This window comes from Myxocyprinus asiaticus, chromosome 6 (genome assembly GCF_019703515.2).
Source record: "Myxocyprinus asiaticus isolate MX2 ecotype Aquarium Trade chromosome 6, UBuf_Myxa_2, whole genome shotgun sequence".
Lineage (NCBI taxonomy): Eukaryota > Metazoa > Chordata > Actinopteri > Cypriniformes > Catostomidae > Myxocyprinus > Myxocyprinus asiaticus.
Window position 1 is genome coordinate 43,403,548 of NC_059349.1, and position 20,505 is coordinate 43,424,052.

General features: G+C 38.0%; 1 protein-coding gene across 3 annotated transcripts in view; it reads right to left on the reverse strand.

The window, feature by feature from the left end:
• Positions 1–20,505, reverse strand: part of LOC127442053 (disco-interacting protein 2 homolog C-like) — a 71,414-nt gene that overhangs the window by 36,526 nt on the left and 14,383 nt on the right. For 2 of the 3 annotated variants that reach the window (XM_051699736.1, XM_051699735.1), the window contains exons 2-11: positions 13,058–13,129; positions 12,847–12,951; positions 8,334–8,459; positions 8,075–8,254; positions 5,541–5,675; positions 2,770–2,907; positions 2,469–2,588; positions 614–811; positions 430–521; positions 164–274 (exon numbers count right to left, since the gene is read on the reverse strand). In XM_051699736.1, coding sequence (XP_051555696.1) covers positions 164–274; positions 430–521; positions 614–811; positions 2,469–2,588; positions 2,770–2,907; positions 5,541–5,675; positions 8,075–8,254; positions 8,334–8,459; positions 12,847–12,951; positions 13,058–13,129 — 1,277 coding nt within the window. The remainder of the gene's footprint in view (positions 1–163; positions 275–429; positions 522–613; positions 812–2,468; positions 2,589–2,769; positions 2,908–5,540; positions 5,676–8,074; positions 8,255–8,333; positions 8,460–12,846; positions 12,952–13,057; positions 13,130–20,505) is intronic. The other variant, XM_051699737.1, reaches the window with a different exon arrangement.

The window sequence follows — 20,505 nt, forward strand, 5'->3', positions numbered from 1 at the left end:
TAATAATAACTAATTAATATGTTAACTATTCACAGTCAGACTGCTGTGTATTATGATGCCATATCTTCTGTAAATTATTAAATTATTTCATGAAATCTTCACAAAATGTGTTGCAGTCCTGCATATTCTGATCTATCACTGCTAGAAAATCAATAGGTATTACCTTCTTTGTGAGTGGCACTTCAATTGGGACAGGAACAACTTCAGCCAAAAGACAGCCATAAAATGCCACCATGAATGCTGCTGGGTCATTATTCGGGTACACAAGTGCTACCTAACACACACAGACACACAATGCATAGATATTAAAGAATCTTTATTCTTCAGCAGTCCTTGAATATATATCTGTTTTAGTGTGCATATCTGATTTCATTTAGTTGCCAATACATTTTAGAACAATGTAACACAATTATTTAAATTCTCTCTTACTCTGTCTCTGGGGTGGATAATTGGTTCTTGTTTGGTTCCCAGTTTGTGGAGGAGGTTATATGCCAACTTTAAACTCTTGGACCAGAACTTGCCTACAAAAACAAACACAAATATGTATAAACATGCAATGTCAACCAAACAAAAGGTTTATCAGTCACTTTAATGAACATATGTGTGTATGTACCATATGTAAGAGTGTATGGTTGTTTGGCATTGCTGTGCGTGGTGGTCAGACAGGGGGCTTTAGGTGCAATGGCTCCCCAATGCAGAAGAGCTGCCTCCAGGGAGGCAGGGCAGTTTTTGAGTCTTTCCAGCATCTCTCCTTGTAGAAGAATTGACTCCCCCCCCTCTGGGCGTGGCAGAGAGGGATCAGGCTGCTGCACTGCACAAGGCAAACATTAAAAAAAGGTTGGCAAAGCATTGATGTCATGATGTTGACATTATAAATAGACCTGTCTTCTAAATCTTCTAAGGTGTCTTTACACAGCCGAGTTAAGTCTGCACTGTTCTTTCTTAAAATTCTGTGTAAAGACACAATGCCGCATAAAAGCCAGACTAAATTATGCCTGCTCTGATCCACCTCAGCTCTGAGTATCAAAGGCAGTTCTGATGCTGCTTTGGTTCTGTGTAAATTAATTGCAGCATCAGAGCAGACATAAACTTTGTTGTTGCCATGACGGAGCGTATATTGATATTTAAAAGTATAACTTAATTTTCTCATTCTTTTCATAGTTTTATATTTAAAACATTAATATCATAACATTATTTATGCAATTGCTGTGCAAATTCATTTATGCCTGCTCTGAGCAGCATTAAACAGTCTGTGTAAATACACCTAAATGCCACTTCAGATGCAGCTTCTGTGCCACCTCTGCAGTGTAAAAAAGGCTTTAGACAATTTTAACTGAATCAAGATTTTCATTATGTGATGCTTAAAGGAATAGTTCACCCAAAAAGGAAAATTCTGTCATCATTTACTCAACCTCATGTGGTCAGATTGTGAATTACTATCTTACTTCCATGAAACACAAAGACATTTCATTCATTATCGCATTAGATTTTACGTGTTTTGTGATCGATCGCCATTGAAGTCAAATCTGGCACAACTCATCTTAAAAGAATAGTTCACCCAAAAATGATAATTGTCTCATCATTTACTCACCCTTATGCCATCTCAAACTCTTACGTGTACAGCGCTCTGCACATGTATCAAGCACAAGGAAGTGTGAATAAGCTTCTGTCATGAATGCGCCAGGGAGAATACAGATGTCAAGACTAATGTATAGCGAAAAAGGAGTTACATTTTAGTCAGTTTATCACCCAAAACTGATCGTATTGCTTCAGAAGACATGGATTAAACCACTCAAGTCGTTTGGATTGCCTTTATGCTGCCTTTATGTCCAATTTGGAGCTTGAAAATGTTGGACCCCATTGACTTGCATTGTATGGACAAACAGACATCATATATCCTTCAAAATATCTTCATCTGTTTTCCACAGAAGAAAGAAAGTTGTACGAATTTGAGACGGCATGAGGGTGAGTAAATGATGAGAGAATTATCATTTTTGATACCATTCCTTGAAGGGAGCAGGTTTGAATGTGCATAAGGGCAAAAGAGATTTGAGAGCTGCAGCATAACAACTTCAGTCTGTTCCTCATACAAAGCTATTATATGGCTTCAGTAGACTTTGAATATAGTATATAGTTTGATGTGTATGAATATAGTATGATATTTATGAATATACAGAGAAAAGTAAATGACAGAAATTCTGGGTGAACTATACCTTCAAGCTCTTCACCTGGATCTCTGCAAAAATAGCTGAATCAAATTAGCCTTTTCTGAATGTGATGTGGAGCATTTAATCTGAGAGTAATGAATTTTAAGCCCTTTGACCTGTCACTAACTGTGGAAGTGTAAGAAGTGTTTCTGTGAACTGGTGCAGGGTATTTAAACACCATTTGACATCTATATTTACACTAATTTACATTAGATTCTAAATAAAACATGAAGGCACAAAGAGAGAGGAAAACATTTATACCTTCCAGCAGCTCTTCAAAGTCCTCAACAAAGAATTCTCTCAGGGGCCTTCGCTTGGGTCGCTTCAGTGTGTTCACTAGCTGCTGGATCTTTGCTGAGACCCGGCTACTGACAGGTACACCTATATGAACACACACATTCTGTATATGCAATTGCACTTTAATACAATGTCTCACAATGTTGAGAATTTTTTATCTTAAAGAAAGTGATTGGCAGATTTTTTGTCATTTCAAATAAAAGAAAAATCCATGAACACTGAATAAAGATTGTATACACACTAAACACAGAGCTGCCAAACTCACCATCTCCTGTCTCCATCAGCTCAGCATTGCCATATTTGGGTGGAGGCTTGGTTATCATGGAAACCTGTGGGCGTTGCACAGAGATGGGGGCAGGGTCTGGCATGTAGCTGGTGATGTCAGGGGGGGCCGACAGACTGTCTGCATGGCACAAACAAATAGGTTAACTCAAATCGGTATAGTACCGTAAGGCATAACCAATGCTATTTCCCCCTGCAAGAATAATTCACAGTCAATTATTAGGAATGAGATGGAATCATTTAAAAAAGGCCTCTCAGCTACAAAGTGCATTTGAACATAACTTTGGTGTGTACATATCAAACAGTGAACCTCAAGTCCACTACTGACTTAGATTTTTAATATGTTGGATAAATACTCTCACATATTCGTACACACTCACATTAAAGCACAGAAATGAACTCTTTATGTGATGTCATATTAGTGGATGTATGTAAGCTGATGTTTAAAGTCTATTGAAAATATTCAGTCAAAAGCATTACAGCTTACTGACTAGGGCTGGGCGATTAAACGAATGTTATTTTCAATTACAATTTTGGCTTCCAACGATTATGAAAACAAGATAATCGAGATAATACTATTGTTGTGCCGCATTCTATTTCGCAATGAAACGTCCCGCTGTTATATCTTTAAAGCATCCTTTATTAAAGTTCAAATAATAAGGAAGTGGGTGTGGCGGCGGTGGCATGGACGAGCGTTCGTCTGGAAAGAGAGAGAAAGCGATATGGGTACACACCTGAGCGCTATAATATCTAACACCTGTTTCTGTTTGCAGTAAGCACTGGGGAGAGCGATAAAAGGAGAGACCAAGCCAGAGATGGGGAGGGAGAGCCGAGCTTCAGAGCTGTGTTTGTGTTGACAAGAGTGTTCCGCTGAAAAGCACGTTGTTTGAGTATACAATAAATGTACAGTTTTTGAGTATGAATTTCCCCGTCCTCCGCTTCCTCCACCTAAGAGTGCAAGAGATCCTTTACAGCGGGTTATGAAAATAAACTCAGAAACTGGCATTTCTCAGTGCGGTCAGCGATGCGTCTATGAGTTGCGTGAAGTGACCGGGGAAGAGATTGAATCTTCTCCCGGATATGCACACTCTGGCGTGGGGACGCTTGTCACCCGCACGCATTTGCTGCAGCTAGGTTATAACGCGATGGCCCACAACATAGTGAATCATAATATATAGGTCACGTTCACTGTGCGTATCTTATCATGAAGAATATCGGCGATACGCAGCTTTATTAAGAAGAGATAGTTTGTTTCTTGTTCTTGTTAAAGATGGATCGAAGTGAACATAAAGGTGAGAGAGTGTAGTCTTAGCCCATTGTACAGTGGAACAAAATTCGTTTTTGATAAGTCTTTTTTGGCTTGTTTTCCAAAATAATATCTAAAACTCCTTTAAAACAACATACATTTACTTTAGGAGCTATGCTGCAGAAGAACATTTTTTTATCAGAGAATGCTGAATAGAATATTTAATCAGGGCTTGACATTAATGCAGATCCGGGACAAGTGGATTTTTGAAGGGGCAAGTGAAAGAGAATTTTACTTGCCTGACCGGACAAGCAGACTGATTAAAACATCAATAACGAAAACAATAACCGGCTATATTTGTCACTTATTAGAAAGTTCATATTCTTATTCTGCTGTTGAAAGTAATCCAGAGCATGTAATTTTATAATTTGCTAGCAATCTAGTAACAGCTGCACCCTGTTTGATTGACAGGCGGCGTATGTGTGTGTGTGCTGAACATGCGCGTGTTCCAAAAATGCTTGCGCTAATGCGTGCCTGAACGGTCAAATACATTTCAAAATACCACCAAAATGCCCATCTTGGTGAGGTATTCATGTAAACATAGAGTTATATCTAAAGTAAACGTAAACAGTGAAGAAAAAAGCAGATTTGTATTAAAATGTTGGACTTGTAAGTATACTAATAGACCTGATGCCATCTAGTGTAGTGTGTCATAATAATCAAACAACAAACAAGAATACAAGAAAACACTCACTGCTCTTGAATGGGTAATTTTAGTAGCTTTAACAAGTATTAATGTATTATAATCATACAGTGAAGACCAGTAGTAGTTTTATGTTGCATTTTATTCTGAATGTTTACTTGAATACTTGATACTGCTGTTAAAAACTTTTAAAGCTGTTAAAAAGCACTGAATTTTCTTAATTTGTTCTATTATTTTAAATCTATTTCTATTCATTGCTGTTTTTTTTTTTTTTTTTATTGTTAATTTATTACTGACTGTTTACTAGTCTTGAATAATTACTTAAGCACTTGAAACCATTCTTCCTCATTAACATATTAGTTAGTGTTATTATTTGTAATGGTTTTGAAGCTGGTATTGAGAATTGTCAAATTTCACTACCGACTACTGAAATTGTGGTATAGTGATAATGTATAGCCTTTATTGTACATGGTAGATCTTGCTGCAATAACATGATGAAAAAGTATATCTCATTCCATAGAAGTGTGAGCATCCTTGCTGTAAATGATGGTGATGAAGGCTTTCCTTTATTTGACTACCATACATAACATAAACAAATTATCATATGACAATAGCCTCCTCCCCTACCCAGCGCAGTTTACATTTCAAGTTCAAGGAAATCCACTGTTAAAAAGACTATTTTTTTTTTAAAAGTTCAATAAATGCATGATGTTTCCAAAGTTGTTTTAAATAAGCGTGATCTCAATATTGACCAAAATAATCGTGATTATAATTTTGGCCATAATCGAGCAGCCCTATTACTGACCCTCAGAATCGAGAGATGACCAGGGCCGATCTGATTGGTAGTCACTGGAATGCCTGATGACAATACCATTCTCAGCAGACACACCCATTTCTCTTAAGCCCCACCTTTTCAGAGACAGGTGAGACATCGGACCAACTGGGGTAGAAAGACAGAGGGAAAGCAGAAGGGTAATATTAACAATTGCAGTCATATTAAAGCTGAAGTAAGTAATTTCTGCGAAACTAGCACAAAAATAAACAATGTTTTCAAAACAGCTTTCTAAATACGCCCCTCGCCTGCAGTTGTTCAGACAGTCAGATAGTCCTGCCACTCATGCCATTGGTTAAGTAACATTGTTGGGGTGGGTCCAGGGCCACGTTAACCCAATGGACAACATGGGCTGCAGCTAGTGGGGGCCCCCGGGTACACGAGATCAAATATGAATTTTAATATGAATTGTGTAATTTCGGCACCACCAGCACCACCAAACTCTGTAAAAAATTATTATTATTTAAAAAAAAAATACAAATCTGAACACTCTTGCCACTCTTAGTCTGCTATTGTTTGCAAAAATGAGTAAATTCACAGCTAAACAGCGTATTACAGGTACTCCCGCCCCAAAGTCACACAACTGGTTGAGCCAGAAGTTGACATGTCATTCAAACTAAGGGAACAACGTTTTGAGAGCGCTACAGAGCCAGTGTTTACATTTTTCCTGGGGAAATCAACCTACAAATGGCTTATTTACTGTAGGCTATAATTGTCTCTGCAATAAGAGACATTATTTTAACATCAGAAATAAATCACATGAGGATGTTGGTTCACATTATAAAATATGTATGTATATGCATTACCGGTCTGAACTGACTCCATACTCTTAGCGCTTATAATTGAATTTACCCTTAAACCGGAGAGTTTGTTTTCGGAGATCAGCCTCATCAAAATCAGCTGAGGACGTCAGTGAATTGTAACAGACTGAACTTTATGATGACAATGTAAACAGAGCACGACGATCTCCTGCACCTTTTGGGTTTCAAATATTCATTAGAGGGCTTGCTTTCAAGGAGGCCATGAAGAGGGCACGTTAAGTGGTTTGATCATAGTGGTGAGTGTCATTTAATTTTATATATAACTCTGCTTGACTGTTTTAGTAGTTTTAACATGATTGCATGGTAAATTTATCTATCCTCAATGGCGTGGGCTATTTTTATATGTATTCCGCAGTCTAAACAAAATTATTTCTGTCTGTGTTACATTCATACTAACGGCCATTCAAGGGCTGATGTATTTACTATTTGTTCTTTATTGGACAAGCTTCGACATATGTGTCATTGGCGAGTCTTCTGTGATCAAATACTGTATGTTGGTAGTTTGCGACTCTCTGGGCCATGAGCGAATATTTATTATTAATATTAATTTGTTTACTATGACGTTGGTTAACCTGTGTAGTGAGGTAGATCACATGACCTAATTAGTATTCAAGAGCTAGCCAAGGGTCCCGGGGAGCCTTAACCCGGCCCAGGGCAGGTCTAAAGCCCAAAGTATACTTCGATTTTGACACGAACAATCAGTGTCTGCATACAGTTGAACGTGACCCTGTCAAAGTATACTTCATATAACTGTGCGCATACACAGGCTGTTGGCACATGTGCAATATGACTGCTATGAGACACCAGACTATTTCTCTTCAGGAGTTTGATTTTGTTGATTTTCTTTATAGTCCTTCAGACTGGATTTATACAATTGCATTTCCTCACACACGCGCTCTTGACGTGCACACCTACTGTTGTTGTTTTCACCTATGTCTCCTGTTGTTTACTGGATATTACATTTTCTTCTATTGTTTCTTCGTGACAGCATCAGCTCAAATGTGAGTGTTGCCACCTTGTGAACCCATTAATTAGTGCAAATAATTACAGGCGCATGTGCATTCTGAGCATTCAAAGACGTGCCGTTAGAAAAATCATGCTGCGTGCATTCAGTGCTACAGCACTCTGCTGATGATGAGATTTAAGCCATGCGTCCTGTACTGAAGTATACTTTGGGCTTAAGCAGGTTGCTGAAAACAAACACAGGAATTTTTATAGCACCACAGAGACACAGTGTTTACTGTTTTTGAGAAGATTAATTATAGATGTCTCTGTATATTAGGCTGGGCTAGAAGAAAGTAGTTTAACACTAAAAAGTTACATACTTCAGCTTTAACAGTGTAATTTCAAGTAAACAACATGTGTTAGTATGTGCAGTGTTGAAGGTGGCTTGATTCTAAGGATCCGATTGGCTAAAGGGAATTGAGTGTGAGAGCCAATTGGCTGGAGTGAGTTGACTGTGTGGAGCTGATTGGCTGAAGAGACTTTGGAAAAAATTTGAAAAAGGCCCAAATCGGATTTGAAAACAATCTGAATTCATGTGTGTTTACATGCATAGCAACAGTTAGAGAAAATCAGTTTTGGTTGCTCAGACTTAGCTGACAGTATAAATGTGGCCTAAAAGACTGATTTATCACATGACACGTGATTCTCTGTATTTGTTTGTGTATTTGCACGCAAACTTACTGCCGTATGAGTGCATGTTGGTCTCTGCGAGTCGGGCTGCATTGGCAGAGCTGTTGCTGTGTGAAGATGATGACGATGAAGTTGAAGGTGAGCCATGGAGAGCTCTGCTGATCCAGGAGTCCACGCTGACACCTCCCGCCCTCCCCAGAGACCCCTCTGCGTCAGAGCCAGAAGACGAGTCTGCAGAGACAGGGACAGACAGCAGTCACACACACGCATTCACACTTACACACTCACTCTCTCACAAACGGCCTCACACCTGGAGGCGTGTACGTGTCCATGGAGGTTTGACCGATAAGAGACCGTCGCTTGGATGGCAACAGCACAGCCATCTTTCTCTCGCTGTGTCTCTCCAGAGCAGCCTGCACAGCTTCTGAGTGCACGTCTGAGAGAGAAACATAAGAGATATAAGTTTAGAGAAATAAGAGGGACATAGATGCACACCCTCAGAAAACAGTATTCTTAATATTAAATAATGTCGTCAAATGTGTATTTTATTGCATGTTATATATTATTATTACCATTGGCAACTTATTAAATAAAATTACATTAATGGCAGATTAGTACAACACAAAGAATAATGTAATGAATTTTTACTATAAAAAAGCTAGATTTAAGGCCGAACCATACTTGCAAACGCAGACGCGAGCGCTTGGCCAACACGTGGTCCCGTTGTACATACATTTTGTGTGCTCTTGCGTTGCTCTGGTGGTTACAAACCTCAGACCACAAGGGGGCAATAGATTTTTTAGGTGTGACCACGAAACCGGTGCTGCGTCCGAAACCAGGACATTGCTGCCTTCAGAGGCTATATACGGAGGCAGGATGAAAATAAGGTGCTTTTCAAACTGTACGGAGACCAGTTTTCTTAAGAGTTCCATTTGTTCAAAACAGCCAGTTAAGCCATTAACTGATTAGTCAGCTGCCTACGTTTTTGGATGCTGCCCGGATGTGGTAGATGAGTCGACAGTTGAGGACTGGGGATGAGACACAGAGAAAAAACAAGTTCGTCTAATGGACTACGGACAAAATGTCGTATATATTTTTCGAAAAGATTTAACTCAAATTGCTGCCCGAGTCCGCCATAACAGTTGTTGCGGCAACGCTGAGAATACAGCACATACTTGCGTTATGTTATGAATTGAGCACTGACACATTTCACAATGCAACGACGCTTGAAATCGAACTTGCGTAGCAAGGTGCGCCTGCATTCACGTACTTGCGTAGAGTATGTTTGGGCCTTAATGCTGCTAAATTAAGACGGAAATGTGTCATCTGTGAAAAGGGTCCATTTTGTATGCAAACAATCATGTCAATAGAGTATATTGAAACTCAAATAGAGCGAAAGAGAGAGTTTACAGTAAGAGTGCACAATGCTAAAACCTTCTTAGCTTCTTATGTTTATAGAATGTGTGCAAAGAATAAAGTTTAACAGTATTAGACTTGTACATCTGGAGATTTACTTTGAGAGATTATTTATTCAACAATTGTTTATCCATGCAAGAAATACTGTTTCTATTTTCAGCACAGATTAAATCTAAACCCAATCACACATTCTGCAATGCTGTCGATAAATTACATCATTCTGAAAATCTACACTTATTTATTAAAGCTACACTATGTAACTTTTGGCCCTCTAGTGGTTAAAAAATAAAACTGCATGCGTCTTGCGGAAGAACATTGTTTTAGTAACGACGCAAATTGTGCTTCGGCTCTGCTCCTATGCGTGGATGAATGTGGTTCGAGGCACCGGTGTACACATGGATACAGGACATCTTATCAGAGCGAATGAACAAATAAATAACGAAAGAAAGGAAAAGATGGATATCCGAAAACATGTCATCTGAGCAGGTAAGTGCCATATCTTATGCTGTTGTTTTGACTTATTGGAAACATTGATGTTTTGAAATAAATTACGTTACAAAAGTTAGGCAACATTCGTTAACATTAGACATAACGATTGCTAGTCTGATAAAGTTTTTATAACTGCAGAATATTCTGGCCAAACAGACCATGGTAGTAACTAATTTATAGATTGCCATTGTTACCAACCAGTGGTCAACATAATTTCAAGACTCACATGTCCTTGGCAAGCCTAGGACTAAAGGATTTATTTAAATAAATTATTGCCATGATAAAGAAAAATACACACGTGTGCTAGCAAGGGAAATGTTCTGCACCGATTACAGTATAATTATTGTATTTCACTACACACACACACAGACGTTTGTGTGTGTGATTACACAACTATACATAAACCATATGAATAAAATATCTTGCCTGTTGAGTAAGAAAAAAGCCACCTCTGAAAAGCTAAGCCGATGTTGATTCGGGTTTTATTACGGACTCTGTCACTTTCCCTTTTGTTTGTAGACTCTGCTCTGTTCGGGGTTTCTTTGTTTTACAACCGGTGATTCCCCGGAGGTTTGCCATTTTGAATGATCCATGGTCAATTTTCTCGTTCGTTGTGGCAACAAACTTTCAGCTTCACGCTACTCCCACACCATACACACGCTACAGTAGCCAGAGCTTATTTTCTCTGTGTACGGATATGACATGAACACCCACGGGTGAAAGAACGAATGTATGCAATTTCCCACGAAATCCCTCCCGACAGCTCTAAAATATAAATCATTATTATAGGTTTATCAAAGTGTATTTGGGTAAAGTCATGGTTTGGAAAATTGATTTTTGTTGCACTCTCATATTAATAACATTTTGTTATTTTTAACCAAAAAAAAGTTACATAGTGTAGCTTTAAATCAGATAAAATGGAAAAATGTCTTCTTGAAGACACCTTTGATTGAGTTTGCTTGCAGACTTTTTAAATCAATTTATAACTGTTTCTAACTATATAATAAAAGCACATTTAAAGATGTGCTTAGTAATTTTTTTGCTTATGTAATCTTGGACTTACACTGACACCTAAAGGCATGGATTTATTATCATTTAAACGCAACAGTTTTCAAATCAAATCTTTATTAAAATTACACTTAAATTAAAAATTTATTGTCACTCAACCATATACACAAGTGCAACAGTGGGTGAAAGTCTTGGGTGCAGTTCCGAGCAACATAGCAGTCATGACAGTGATAAGACATTTTCAGTTTACAATAAACATCAGATTTACACAACACAATTTACATATCTAATATACACATAATTACACAACACAATATACAAATAATAATATACAATGTATAGTATACAATACACACAATATAGAATACACATGCACACAATATAGAATACACAGTATACAATAAAAAATAGTATATATAAAATATACAGTAGGTTGTATTGTGCTGTATTGACATTCAGGCTGTCAGTTGATTGTCAGTTGCCAGTGTGTTTTTAAGAGAGAATATAATTTATGACAGTCCAGTGTAAGATTAATAAAGTGCAGTGCTGATGTATTTTGTTCGTGAGAGATCAAGAGTTCAAAAGTCTGATTGCTTGGGGGAAGAAGCTATCATGGAGTCGGCTGGTGCGGGTCCTGATGCTGTGATACTGCCTACCTGATGGTAGCAGTGAGAGCTGCCCATGGCTTGGGTGGCTGGAGTCTCTGATGATCCTCCGAGCTTTTTTCACACACCGCCTGGTATATATGTCCTGGAGGGAGGGATGCTCACTTCCGATGATGTGTCTGGCAGTTCGCACCACCCTTAGCAGGGCTTTGCTGTTGAGGGCAGTGCTGTTGCCGTACCATGCAGTGATGCAGCCAGTAGAACCGTGTGAGGATGTGGTGGTTCATTCCAAACTTCCTCAGCCGTCTCAGGAAGAAGAGGCGCTGGTGAGCCTTCTTCACAACGGCCTCAGTGTGGACGGACCATGTGAGTTCCTCAGTGATGTGGACACCGAGGAACTTGAAGCTGCTGATTCTCTCCACTGGTGCTCCATTGATGGTGATGGGGCTGTGTTCTCTGTCTTTTATCCTGAAGTCCACTACAAGCTCTTTGGTCTTGCTGACGTTGAGGGAGAGGTTGTGCTCCTGACACCAGCGTGTCAGATTGTGCACCTCCTCTCCGTAGGCTGTTTCAAACATTGTCAGTGATCAGAACTTCTACCATTGTATCATCAGCAAACTTAATGATGGCATTGGAGCTATGTGTTGCCACACAGTCATGTGTGTACAAGGAATACAAGAGTGGGCTGAGAACACAGCCCTGCAGGGCTCCAGTGTTGAGGGTCAGTGATGAGGAGATGTTGCTGCCTATTCTAACCACCTGGCGTCTGCTTGACAGGAAGTCCAGGATCTAGCTGCACAGTGAGCTGTTTAAGCCCAGAGCCTGGAGTTTCTCATCAAGCTTGGAGGGCACTATGGTGATGAATGAGAAACTCTAGGCTTTTCAGTTATCAGTTCCATTGTAGAAATTCACTATTCACAGTCAGCTACAATTAATTTAATTAATGAGTGAAAGTTTTGAATAACAGGGTGATTACTGAGATTAGGTGAGTAGTATTCGGCTGGTCATGTGATCTCAACATGGCAGCCCCCATGAGGGGACTCTCTCTGTGTACAATAAAACAGCTTTTATAAGGTTACTGATATGACTGGATTCTTAATAAATGTGAGAAGTCTTCCTTTTAAACATATGTTTTAAAATTACAATTAATTTGTTTGGAGTAAAACATTTTTAATTAGTAAAAATTAATGAGTGAACCTTTAAGGTGGGCAATTTAAATATGAGCTATTGCTGCTGGTCAGTTTATTATGACTCCTGGATCCTGGGAACCGTATTGTTTGTTATATATGTGTGTCTTTATCTCACCTGAGCGGTAACGCTCATCCCTTGTGCCGGTGGACCGTCGACGCTGGTAACGAGAAGATGAGGATGACGATGAAGATGGTGTGACAGGGACACGACGCTCCGCCCCTACAACCAACATACAGGGACAGATGCAGCCAAAATCCAATAAACACTGTTTGTTTGACCAGTATCTGTGTGACCTGTTAAGTATGGTGTGAGAAGTGTGTGTTACCTGGTGTGTGAGGTAGGTAAGCTTTTAAAAGTTTGGATCTCTTCTTCTCATAGCCCTTCTGTGTGATGTCACCTGAAAATACAAAGTCATGTTAAACTAAACATCAATTGCTGCATCAGTAAATTGAAGTATGCCAGGGAAGCATCACAGTAACATTAACAAAGATTTTAAGGGATAGTTCACAAAAAATGAAAATTCTGTCATTTATTCACCCTCAAACCTATATGTCTTCTTTTATCCACGTAACACAAAAGGAGATGATGTTAGACAGAATGACAGCCTCAGTCACCATTCACTTTCACTGTATGGAAAATGATGCAATAAAGGTGAATGTTGAGATTAACATAGTGCCAAACATCTTCTTTTGTGTTCCATAGGACAAAGAATTTCATATTGGTTTGGAACAACATGAGGGCCCTCTACTTTGCGAGTAAATCACTTGCATATGTGACCAAATTCTGCGCTATGCAACTAAAATATGTCTATAGAAATGTTCAGATTTTACTCGCCAGTGATCGAGCTGTGTAGTGGTGAAGAATTTAAGCACAGCGATCCTTTTACTGAATAAAAAGTTGGCATTTAAGAAGACGGATTCAGCCTCGTCTTTTACTGTGTGCTGTGTCTCGAGAGCGCCAGGGCTGGGAAGTAACGGAACACATGTAACGGGATTAGTAATTAAGGGATTACATATTTAAAATACTAAATATCAGTAACTGTATTCCACTACATTTACAATTTAAATCGGTGAAAATCAGATTACAGTAACATTCAAAAAGTAATGTACAGAAGAGATTACTTTGCACTATATTAGTCTGCTTAGTTGAAAATCATCCATACAAATGATGCGATCCAAGGAGTGTTTGAACAGCCGTGAAACACTTTTTTATGATGCGTTACACTCAAACAAGCAAAAAAAGGGCACTTTAACTATTATGAATTATGAATGAAAAGATGGATATGATGTCATACAATCAGAAGATGATGTGGTTGTGTACACACTATGGGGTTTTGAAGTAAGTTTGAAGCAGCAGAAACAGTTAACCTAGTGTAAACTGACATGTAAACACTTAGCTTTATGTTAAGCTAAAATGCTATTTCTAGACCTTTTACATGCACCTGTTATCAGGCACGATTATATTTTTCAGGTCGGAAACTTTCACTGGGAGGCAGCAGACATCTAATACATTGCATACAACCGGGTTTCAGCAAAATATTTATTATGTTGATGATGTAGAGTTTTAAAAAAATCGTTTATGAAATATGATACACACAGCTTTATAGGATTAATATTTGCAGATATTATACACAGACCTACACATACAGCCAAAACTGTCTGTAGTGCACACACACGTGCGCACACACACACTTAGTAATATGTAGTCGTTCAACTGCACAATGTTGATTTGACAATGCTGACAATGTATTTCTTGTACAATGTTATTTTTTTTTTGCAATATTCCTATCATTGTAATGTTGCAGAATATAAACCATGATTTTTTTTCTTTCAGACTAATTAAATTTGTAAGTAATATGAGTATCAGCTTTTCTTAAGGACTGTAAATGTGTAGTACCATAACTCACAAATAGGTGGTGATCTTTCTAGTTAAAATGCTACTATAGAAGCCTTTATTCAGTGTGAAAACATGTACAGGTGCATCTCAATAAATTAGAATGTCATGGAAAAGGATGGAGAAGCTCATAGCCCAAGTTGCTTGAAGTCCAGTGTTAAGTTTCCACAGTCTGTGATGATTTGGGGTGCAATGTCATCTGCTGGTGTTGGTCCATTGTGTTTTTTGAAAACCAAAGTCACTGCACCTGTTTACCAAGAAATTTAGGAGCACTTCATGCTTCCTTCTGCTGACCAGCTTTTTAAAGATGCTGATTTCATTTTCCAGCAGGCTTTGGCAACTGCCCACACTGCCAAAAGCACCAAAAGTTGGTTAAATGACCATGGTGTTGGTGTGCTTGACTGGCCAGCAAACTCACCAGACCTGAACCCCATAGAGAATCTATGGGGTATTGTCAAGAGGAAAATGAGAAACAAGAGACCAAAAAATGCAGATGAGCTGAAGGCCACTGTCAAAGAAACCTGGGCTTCCATACCACCTCAGCAGTGCCACAAACTGATCACCTCCATGCCACGCCGAATTGAGAGAGTAATTAAAGCAAAAGGAGCCCCTACCAAGTACTGAGTACATATATAGTAAATTAACATACTTTCCAGAAGGCCAACAATTCACTAAAAATGTTTTTTTTTATTGGTCTTATGATGTATTCTAATTTTTTGAGATAGTGAATTGGTGGGCTTTTGTTAAATGTGAGCCAAAATCATCACAATTAAAAGAACCAAAGACATCATCACAGACTGTGGAAACTTAACACTGGACTTCAAGCAACTTGGGCTATGAGCTTCTCCACCCTTCCTCCAGACTCTAGGACCTTGGTTTCCAAATGAAATACAAAACTTGCTCTCATTTGAAAAGTGGACTTTGGAACACTGGGCAACAGTCCAGTTCTTCTTCTCCTTAGCCCAGGTAAGATGCCTCTGACATTGTCTGTGGTTCAGGAGTGGCTTAACAAGAGGAATACGACAACTGTAGCCAAATTCCTTGACATGTCTGTGTGTGGTGGCTCTTGATGCCTTGACCCCAGCCTCAGTCCATTCCTTGTGAAGTTCACCCAAATTCTTGAATTGATTTTGCTTGACAATCATAAGGCTGCGGTTCTCTCGGTTGGTTGTGCATTTTTTTCTTCCACACTTTTTCCTTCCACTCAACTTTCTGTTAACATGCTTGGATACAGCACTCTGTGAACAGCCAGCTTCTTTGGCAGTGAATGTTTGTGGCTTACCCTCCTTGTGAAGGGTGTCAATGATTGTCTTCTGGACAACTGTCAGATCAGCAGTCTTCCCCATGATTGTGTAGCCTAGTGAACCAAACTGAGAGACCATTTTGAAGGCTCAGGAAACCTTTGCAGGTGTTTTGAGTTGATTAGCTGATTGGCATGTCACCATATTCTAATTTTTTGAGATAGTGAATTGGTGGGTTTTTGTTAAATGTGAGCCAAAATCATCACAATTAAAAGAACAAAAGACTTAGACTACTTCAGTCTGTGTGCATTGAATTTATTTAATACACGAGTTTCACAATTTGAGTTGAATTACTGAAATAAATTAACTTTTCCACAACATTCTAATTTATTGAGATGCACCTGTAAGCAAGCAAGCCTATGCCAATTTTTAAGTTCATAATTTATAGATAAGTGTGCTGTAAATTTACTGAATATCTATTGAACTCAATACGGGTCATTTTTGACCCGAACATCACAGGTGTCATTATTTTTAAACATAACAGAAGGGTTAACTTCAGCAAACATTGTAAATATGGAAGAATTTAACAAATAGGCTCTTGCAGCATCTAAGCAGGTTTTTTTTTACAAAACCTAAAAAATTGTATATGGTACTTTTGATATAGTAGCACTTCAATTATTATTTTTATGATACAATGATTAAATTATTGTTATATGTGGAATTCTATTTTCATTATTAAGTTCCAACCTTGTGAATTTTTTTGCAAAAAAGTGTATGAAATTTTTAAACTGTGACAACAGCTTGAATCATTACTAAGGATGTCATATGTCGATTAGTGATCGGCACGTTATTTTAGTGAAATATATTTCATGCTTTCAAGTTCTCTCAGTTGGCCTCTGTTTAACAGTCTGGCGTAATAGCATTTGGAGACAGCAGATATATCCCGAGATATATCGAAAATCTTTGGGGAAATCTTCTGATTATCGATCCCAAGCCTAATCATTACTATAAATGCAATTTCACGACATCATATACATTTATAGAATGTGAAATTTGTACTTTTTTAAAAAGCTTAAATGTGATTGAAATGATAAAAAACAAAATATGAAATTAAAATGTACAATCTTGCAAACTTATATCGCATGAGTTACACACACCGATCAGCCACAACATTAAAACCACCTGCCTAAGATTGTGTAGGTCCCCCTTGTGCCACTAAAACGGCACCAACCTGCATCTCAGAATAGAATTCTGAGATGCTATTCTTCACACCACAATTGTAAAGAGTGGTTTTCTGAGTTACCGTAGACTTTGTCATTCGAACCAGTCTGGCCATTCTCTGTTGACCTCTCTCATCAACAAGGCGTTTCCATCCGCAGAACTGCCGCTCACTGGATGTTTTTTTTGTTTTTGGCACCATTCGGAGTAAATTCTAGAGACTGTTGTGTGTGACAATCCCAGGAAATCAGCAGTTACAGAAATACTCAGACCAGCCCATCTGATTGCCAATCTGATGATTGTTGGTGCCAGATGGGCTGGTTTGAGTATTTCTGTAACTGATCTCCTGGGATTGTCACACACAACAGTCTCTAGAATTTACTCAGATGGTGCCAAAAACAAACAAAAAATCCAATGAGCGGCAGTTCTGCAGATGGAAACGCATTGTTGATGAGTGAGGTCAACAGAGAACAGCCAGACTGGTTCGAAATGACCAGTTATGTTAAGTTATGGAGGAAAAAACTTTTCCATTTCATCAGGCTAGAATGACTGCACTGCGGTTTCAAAGACACATTCAAACATTCAAACAAACACACTTATCGATGGAAGCGATGCAAAATATATAAATATTTTAAACTCTGAATTCAAAATCCATCAGCATATGATTCACTACTGAGTTTGTGTAGTTATCAATTCTAGTAAACAAACACAAGTCTAAACATGCAGCATCCCAAATTAATAATGGTATCCATTGCAACATAGGTGTGGTGGCCCCCCAGAGACCTTTAGGAAATGAAGACAAGAAGCGCCTTCTCTCATGAGACCCCCATTTTATGAGCAACAGAGGAAGAGAAAGAAGCATTAATGTGATGAGATAAATTCTCTAAATAAAGATACATATTAATCGAATTAATTCTTTTCTTTTATGAAACAAAAAGAGGTAGTTTGATTGCACAGAGAGCAGAAGGGGAAAACCATAAAACGTCACTCCACAAACTGGGTTACTGGGTTAATCTGAACTGAGCTTTACATAATATAAAAGCACATTCAAAGACTGGATAACATATGCATGTACACTGAAACCCAAGCAAACACACACATATACATTATCAAATACCACATAACAAACACACTTTACACACATTAATGCATGCTATCCTACACATGCACACCAAAACACAAGCTAACACACTCTCAGTGGCCACTTTATTAGACACGGCTGCTTGTCAAAGCAAACAGCCAAACATCTGGCTGTAACTGTATTTAGAAAGCACACAGATATCATCACAATGGTTTAGTTGCTTTTGGACAATCGGATCATTAGAATTGGCACATTATGGCATGTGATCAGAGCGAATGAGCGTGGGAGGATTGTTGATGCAAGGTTTCTCAGAAACGGAGGACCTCCTGGGATTTACATTTTTCAGTTCACAGAGAACGCTGTGTGAAATCAGCCAGATCTGAGAGAAAACACCTTGTTAAACAGAGCTCAGAGGAACTGATGTTAAAGCTCTCGTCACAACACTGTTGTGAAAAAAGGGCATATGTCAAAGTAGGGCTGGTTATTGATACAGATTTCCCGATTTGATTCGATTCACAAGCTCACCATTCGACTCGATTCTGAGCTCGATTCGATGTTGATTCATATGGGTAAATTTCTGTTACAAAAGAAATTCTCTCCCAGCTAATGCTCTTAATTATAAAGGAATCTTTTAGGCAACCATTCTAGGTACAATTTGAAAATATTAATTTTACTAATTATATTATTAATTATAACTATATAATATCATTAGTTTTTCATCATATTGGTCACATTTTAGCTTTAGATTTATTTTTTCAAATTCAGTCAATTAAATCAATTAATGTCTTGAAATTGCATTTATTTTGTTGCATATATATATTTGTTACATTTTTATTGTTTACTTGCATAATCTGTACTATTTACAAGTATTTACATTGATATGCAGAACACATGCTTAATTGGCACTGTCTCTTTAAGACTAACGGCATCAGCCAGTAAGCACATACCTGTATAACGAGAGAAGACGTGCATCATTTCTTTAGTGCATCCATGTGTGATTTTAATTAAATGTTTCTTTTTTTGTTGTTGTTTTTAAATCAACAACTGACTGACAAAAAACAAGGGTATTAAAAAAGGCAATATTTAATGACATGTTGATCCATGGATCTCATCTTTGGACACACAGAACAACTTAAACCAAACTTTTACTCTCAACACGCAGTGAAAGGGCCTCTGTGCTAATAACTTCTCCACTATACTACTCAGTCACTGGAGAGTGAAATCTGAACATTTACTAGCCAGTGGCTCATCAGAGATATTTTTAGTTGCATAGTGTGAGATTTGGTTGCACATGCGAGTGATTTACTTGCATTATAAAGGGTTGCCATATAAAGTGAAAGATTGATCTTGGGATTTAAGAATCGATATCTTTCAAATGAAGATTATGATGTATCAGAAAATCAATATTTTTTACCCAGCCCAATGTCAAAGCTCAGAGAAGAAGAGGTGCATGATACATGACTGGAAGATGAGCTGTTAATTGCAATGTGATCACCAATACTGGGCAAATAAAAATAAGAAAGCCATTACTTCTGACAAATGTTGATTTCTGTTGCAGTTATAATGGTAGTGGGTCAAAATTTGGCTAAAACAGCATGAATCCAGGCTTTGGAAGTACAAAAATGTTTTGCTCAGATGTTGCTCATTCATTTCTCAGTAAAATTAAATGAAGCTCTCAATTATGCTTCATTCAAGTCTCAGATGTTACTTCTAGGTTTGCTCCAATACCAAACTGTTGGCTTCGGTACGATACCATCCCTGGTACCTCTTAATCGATACTAACGATAATCAACAAATAAAAAGCCTCAGATTTTTGATGAAATTACACAGAAAATGACTTGATTAAAAGAACTGCATAAAGTCTCACAGATACAAATTATGCATTTTCAGTTCGAACTTTTCTGGATTTCATGTTAAATGTTTTAATTAAATGTTATGATCAAATGATGTTTAATCAAATTGATACATACAGCTTTAATCAAATAAAAATATAATATATATATATATACACTGGCAGCCAAAAGTTTGGAATAATGTACAGATTTTGCTCTTATGGAAAGAAATTGGTACTTTTATTCACCAAAGTGGCATTCAACTGATCACAATGTATAGACAGGACATTAATAATGTGAAAAATTACAATCTAAAAAAAAAAAAAAAAAAAAAAAAAAAAATTCAGAATTTCTTCAAAGAGTTCTCATCAAAAAATCCTCCACGTGCAGCAATGACAGTTTTGCAGATCCTTGGCATTCTAGCTGTCAGTTTGTCCAGATACTCAGGTGACATTTCACCCCACACTTCCTGTAGCATTTGCCATAGATGTGGCTGTCTTGTTGGGCA